General features: G+C 42.4%; 1 protein-coding gene across 2 annotated transcripts in view; it reads right to left on the bottom strand.

The window, feature by feature from the left end:
• Positions 1-599: 599 nt before the first annotated feature.
• KCNAB1 (potassium voltage-gated channel subfamily A regulatory beta subunit 1) overlaps positions 600-6,955 on the bottom strand; it is a 292,035-nt gene continuing 285,679 nt past the window's right edge. For both annotated transcript variants that reach the window (XM_039857666.1, XM_039857667.1), the window contains exons 13-14: positions 6,048-6,136; positions 600-2,412 (exon numbers count right to left, since the gene is read on the bottom strand). In XM_039857666.1, coding sequence (XP_039713600.1) covers positions 2,323-2,412; positions 6,048-6,136 — 179 coding nt within the window. In that variant the 3' untranslated portion in view covers positions 600-2,322. The remainder of the gene's footprint in view (positions 2,413-6,047; positions 6,137-6,955) is intronic.

Below are 6,955 nucleotides of genomic sequence, written 5' to 3' on the forward strand. Positions count from 1 at the left end.
CTTGGCACACTGTTAATGGAGATGCAGTGACAGTTCTTAAAGTGGGAAGCCAGGCACAGGGTTTCTAGTGTTCATTTCCCCTGGCTGAGATTACAGTATGTGGATGGCCGCTACCCAGGTTACTCTTAGGAATGGTATGTTCTCTCCCAAGGAGTTCTTTCCAGAAAAGAAAATGAGTGCATGGAAAGTTTTCTTAAGCATATAATTATGAAATGTATTTCATATTTAGTATATCTGCCATAGCAGCTGATGATTTGTATATTAAAAAGCTAACTGTTCCTACAGCTAAACAATACTATTTGTATTTAATTTGCAGGCTCTTTCAAATGCTTTTGAGAAGCTTTAACCTTAGTGCAGAGTGTTTCTAAAACCCAATGGGAAATGATATCTTTAATAGCTAATCATTTACTCCATCGATAAGGAAAAAAGTTTGAATTGCAGTTTAAATCTGGATCACCGCTGTTTCTGTTTAGATATTCAGTGCAGCTTACTTGCCAACATAATTTTTTTTTAAATGAGTCTTACTGCCTATTTTATGGTGATATATATGTATATATTTTTTGCCTTACAGTGAAAGATCAGATAAAAACATTGTGAGATTAAATGCACAAAATGCTTTTATTACTCTAAGCAAATTAATAAGCTAAATTGTAGTTCCAAGTAGACAACTTCAGCTCATTTATACACACAGGAATTCACTGGATTGATTGAATATACAATGAACAACTAAAAAATAATCTCATTTCCATTGTCAATCTGATACTTTTGGGCAAAAACCCCAAACTGTTTCCCTAATTGAATATGGGTAGTAGTAATCAAAAACAAAAATTGTTGGTATTTCACATTAACATTTTAAGGTTTAGAACTTAACCATGAAATATATAACTGGAAATGATGACAAAATAACATTTAAAGTTGATAATATATTCTGTAATTCTCCAAGCAATTTCTATATGAGGGACCTGCTGGCTAGAAAATGAAAATTTGTACATGCTCAGGTGTCCAAATAGAGTTATAGGACCCCTGCCCGCAGCATACACCCCAAAAAAGAAAAAAAATGTTTTCTCCTTTACAAGTATACAATATGTTCTCATAATTTTACTCAAGTGGAATACTCATGAGGGTAGGTAGCCAGTAGTGGCTGGGCTAGATAGATCTCAGCTTCTGAGTGCACTAAAGCTAGGCCCCTTTAATCCATGCGGTGAGCTTTCATGCGAATAGTTCAGTGCACATAATGTGATTATAGAATCAGGAAGTTCTTTAACATTTGCTTTTCATTGGAGAAGTTAAGTCACCCAGCATATGCTGAGTTGTGAAAAATTTCATGAAGCCCATGACTAACTTTCATGTAATAACTTCTCAAAAACACCAAGCATTGTATTGTAAAATCCCAGTGCTAATTAAAGAGCAAACATTTGCCTTTCTGGGTATTTTACAGGTTTACTTGTAAGAACTGAGCATGTGTATATTTATTTTAAAAGCTCAAATATTTAAACTTGCAGAAGCTGTGCCTACAAGCAGTCAAAAATATAAAGCAGGTTTTCATAAAATGTCAAAAATGAACACTTCATTGCAGATGCAATACATTTTATTCAAAACTAAGCCTCCATAGCAATGTAATCTGCCCTTTTGTAAATTACCATATTATCTCTAGTTAAAGACTGGGGTGTTCATACTTTTACCATCTCTACATGTACATGGACATAGCATTATTAGAATCCTAATAGACACCTTGGATAAATTGCTATACAGGGTCATTCTTGGAGCCAAGCAACGGAATATTTAAAAGGTTACAGAAGCAAATACTCAGGAATTTTAGTTTTGTTGAATAAGTGAAACAACTCTTGCTAACAGAGATGTGAAAATAGAAAAAAATGTGAAATTATTTCTGCTTATTCTCCCAAGCAAGACTTCTGAGTGAACATAGCCTGCTCCTGATGCAATCCACATTGCATCTGTGGAGTTTTTTCATTTGAAAAAATATATCTGTATAGCTTTCTTTGTTACTAAATGTCTGAAGGTAATGTGTCTTTCCCCCAGTATACTTTCCATTGCATTAGCGTGATGTGTGCAGGGCAAAGCAAGAATAGGCAACTCCAGTCCAAGATAAGAAAATAGAATGGATTTTCTTAGTCGTGAGTTTTCAGATGTGCTCGTAATTCAGGTGCACAGTGGTAGCGACAGCAGACACCTCAGAATCCGGGGGCACTAGAGGTTGAGCAGTAGGCTGCTAAGTGATTTAAAAGACTGGCTAGTAACACCATTCTGTACCGGTATAGACCGATATTTTAACCATGCAGCTACTGTGGCTCATGCATTGCCTTATGATCTGTAGTCCTTTTTGCTGTAGGGCTTGTTGCGTAATATGTTATCAATCTCATTTACCACGTGTGTTGTCATCTTTGGGAGAACCTGAGAGCATGAGAAGTACAAAGAATGTGGTTAGTACTTAATAGTTGTTCTTTGTGCTCAAAGCCATCTAGACTGGTATACGTTTATAAACCACACTGGAATATAAGCTCTTCACCATACCGTCAACTCTTTGAGGTCAAGGACCTTGTTTTGTTCACCACTGTATCTCCAGTGCCTGTAAGAGTGCTTGGCCCATAATTGGTGCTCATAATTATTGGCTGACTGAATAAATGAAGGCATAAAGTACAAACGAAGGCTCATAGAAATACGGAATATCCAGAGCAGCTCTGCCCAGGAAGAAACACAATGAGAGCCACATAATATAATTTTAGATTTTCTAGTGGCCACATTAATAAAAGTGAAAAGAAACAGGTGAATTTAGTATACATTTTTACTCCATCATACCCCAAACATCATATCAGCATGTGGTCAGTAGAGAAGATTCTTAAGATGCTTTACATTTTTTAAAGTACTAAGTCAAATCCAGTATACCTTTTGCACTTACAGCACATATGCATTTAAACTAGCTACCTCGCTTGCGCTCAGCCACATGTGGCTAAAGGCTACCGTAGTGAACAGCACAGGTGTAGAGACTAGTGAGAGCCTTTACCACTGGTGGTCAAAACTCTGGTGAAGGATGTCCAGGAGTTAATGGGCATCTCAGGTAGATGGGATAGCATGAAAAAGTGAGAAGTCTGAAATGGAGTGATACAAGTGTGAAGTGAGTGGTGGAAGTGTGGGAATGGTAGGCATAGGGGAAAGAGAAGTTGGAGTAAAGAATGTGGAAGGCTTTGAATGCCAGGTTTTAGAGTTGGGACTTTATTCTGTAGACAATGGGGGACCTCTCAGGACTCCTCATCTGGGAGTGAACCTATCAGACACCTGGTGGTAGTTTGAAGGATGACTGGGAGGAGATTGAAAGGGGACACATATTAGAAATTTATTGCTGCCCTAGCTGGAGACACTAAGCTTTAACTAGGACAGGGGCAGTGGAGTAGGAAAGGAGCGTGGACTCGGGAGACATTTTGGAGGATGATGGTGATTTTAAGACTGTGTGACTAGAAGGATACTGATGTAGATTGTTGAGATTGGAATCCACAGGAGGAGTAGTTTGGAGTATAATTTTGGAATAGGATGTGTTGAGTTTAAGGTGCCTATGAGATATCCATGTGAGAATAACTTGTAGGCAACAGGAAGTGCAGCTGTGGAACTTGCTAGTAGCAGGAGGATGAGTTGAATATTTGCAAGTCATTTGCACGGATATGCTAATTGAAGCCCTGGGAAAGTATGAGATCATTTAGGGCTAGCATTTATTGCAAGGCTGGCGGCCAAGGGCACATATTACACCATAAGACAAGGGACAAAGCCAGACTTTTTTGCAGGAATAGTCTGACCCTGTGTGGAGACTGCGGTGAAATACAATTATGACGACCAATTCTGAGGTTTCAGCCGCACCCTTCCTCTGCTGCAATCGTGCTGCCTGGGGTGACTTTGTCTCCACTCAAGTGCTAGCCTCAGAAACCTTAGGGTTTGGCAGAACAGTAGAGCTACTCAGCCTGGGAAACTGGTTCTGGTTAATGTTTTCCTATCCGAAGCTAAAGGGACAGTTTGATTTCCCACCAGTTCTGAAGTCTCAGAGGATCTAAACTAATGTGTCATTTAAAAGGAGATTGCAACCATGAGATCCAAATCTAGAAACTGGATTTGTTGGAAGTTTTGTGTCCAAAATATAGTGGGTTAGCCATTTGAGGGAAAAAAGTTCATTCATTATACCAAAATAAATTTCAGAGATTTAAACATTTTAAAAAATGAAACCATAAAAATACTTGAACATGAAAAAAAAAAAATATATATATATAGTGTTGCAAGGCCTAAATTATGAAGAGAAGCCATACTTTCAGCATTTTATGTGAAACTGCCTAATTTTTTTTAAATGTTGACAACTATTTTAAAACATTTTCATCTACTACAGATACATAGACATCCCACCGGCTACCAGTTTTGCAACCTTGGCATTACACTGGCTGGAATAATTGGTGGGTAAGGGGTGGTCTGGCTAGTGTTGCTGGGGGCTGGTAGGGGATTAGGGATGTCCTCCCAGGGTTGGGCCACTGTTGAGTCGGACCTTGGGGATGGAGCAAGATTTTGGCAGCTGGGGTGGTGGACACTGCAGGCAGAGGACCACTCTTATTTCTGGGGATCTGAGTGGTTCGTGGGGGCTGAAGATTAAGATTCCGGGATGTGAGCCCTGGATGTGAAGGGCTTGACTGATCTGAGTAGGCGATGGGGGCCTCAGAAGGGTTTTAAGGCTTGTGGAGTAGAGAGGGAGAGGCAGTCAGTTCTCTCCACTTTTTACATGGAAGTGGGGAGGATGGCGGGCTGCCTGCAGCTGTGGTTTCTCCTCTCCAGTCTCCCCCAAACTACTGAGGTTCTGGTTTATATTTGCCCCTCCAGTTTATGCACACATTAGGCACATTTCATCCCTTGGAGCAGCTGCCTTGCTGTGCCCAGTAGAAATGTCTCCTTTCAACTGCTGTCACTGCAGCTTTCTATCCTTACCCAATCCCAGCACTGCCGGGAACCCCCAGCCTCCCAGCTTACTTTCCTGCATTGAGGGGCCCAGTCATAGCTTCCTAGGGTAGATTCTTAGGTGCTGGGCTTGCGGGAGGTGGGAGTAGGAAGGAGGAATGGATGGTAAGCGCCCACAGTGGCGGCTTCTCTGCTTTCTCTAACCCTTTGACATGGAGACCTCGTTTTGCTACCAGCCAGAGTCTTGCTGGGGAGGAGATGCTTTGGGAAGATGACTGACTCAGTTTTCCTCTGAAATACACTCTCAGCTACCCGGAGTACTTCTACAGCCCAGGAATAGCACCTCGACCGTCCCAGGCATATTGACTGCCCCTAAGATGGCAGTGTACACTCCGTATTAACACGATAGGAGTCCTCAGTTCCTCCCTCTTCTCACCAAGCTGTCAGCAAATCCCACCTCTAGTTCCAAAACCTGCAGAATACATCCACTTCACCTCCATGGTTATTGTCCCACCTAGTCCAAGCCACCATCACCTGTCACCTGGACAACTCCCCTTGCCTTTCTTCATTCTACTTCCCACACAGCAGCCAGAGCAATCTTAAAAATTCAAACAACAGCATGTTCCTCCTCCTCTTAAAACGCTCCACAGGGTGTGGCACGCTGTAGGTTAGCAGTAAATATTTGTGGAAAGAACAAATGAATATGTGAGGTACATATATTGTCCTATGGCTATTATATTTCAAGCAGGTTATTAAACAGGCTTTTATGGTCAGGCCTGGGAACCCAGCCACCAGGTGTAACAAGGTGGAACATTGCTTGGGTCGTAGAATGACGTCCCACAGAAACAAACTGTCCTGAGAAATGAGCTTTGAGAACATAGCCTGTTAATAAGAGGACACCCCTGGATCCATGCGCTATAACAGATCTGCTGCCTCTTGTGCCTTTGTCCCTTCTTCCCCTCCATCCTTCATCTTGGAGCAGGTAGCTCGTACTCTACATTAGAGGCTTTCTGGGAAGCTGTGCCATGAGAAAGGACACTGCCCAGGGACATCTTCAAAGACCGTGAATTTCCCTGGAGTTTGTTGGAAAGGGCCCTGCTACTTGCCTGAATGGCACCGAGGTTCTCAATGAGTTGTTCAGGAGTAGATGATCCCAGGAGCACAGAACTCACGCCCTCGTTTCTCAGGCACCATGCTAGGAAGAGAGAACACCGGGTCAGGGTATCAAAGCTCTTCTGATTATCGATGAGCTTATAAACACCACCATAGCTACCATTGTTGCCAAAATTTTCTAACTTTTTGCGAGGAGGATGGACTGTGCTCCAAGATGAAAAACCTCAGCAGCACCCCTGATGAGAGGATTTAGTGGAATCTCTGCATTTGAATTGTGGGCTTACGTGCTCCTGTGCTTTTCCTACTTGAGGCCTTGCCCTAGTGACCGGGGCTTCCGGTCCAGCTACCCACCCCAGGAACACATTCTCGTTCCTGAGAACACCCGACAGTGCTCACCGGCAGACGTCTGGATTCCCATATCCACGTGGGCCCACAATTCCCTGTCTTGCCATCTTATTCATGCTCTCACTTTCCCTCATCTGTTACACAGAGTCCTTGCAGACTCTGAATGTCTGATTCCTTTGTTTCTACTTGTCAGCCCCCTTTGGACCTAACACAAGATTCATTGTGTTGATTATCACTGTCACCAATCCTCAAACCCCTCACTCCTCTCCTGCCTTCTGCCAGCTTTTACCCTTAAACCTTCTATCATCCCCTGTCCCTTGCTCTCAGCACATGACCTGGTCTCCGACTCTATGTAAACAATTAAGACCATTGTGTGGGGTATACCTTAATTCCCTGTTCTCCCAATGGACACGAGTACACATCCACATCCCCCAGTTCCAGAGGCTGCCTTGTGCTGCTCTGACTGAGGCCACACTATGTCCAGGATCTGTCCTTTTATCTTTTCTTGAACTTGATTTATATTCTACCTCCCCCCCACCCCCCGCCCCGTATTTTT

Source organism: Pteropus medius, unplaced genomic scaffold, assembly GCF_902729225.1.
Source record: "Pteropus medius unplaced genomic scaffold, Ma_sr-lr_union100, whole genome shotgun sequence".
Classification (NCBI taxonomy): domain Eukaryota; kingdom Metazoa; phylum Chordata; class Mammalia; order Chiroptera; family Pteropodidae; genus Pteropus; species Pteropus medius.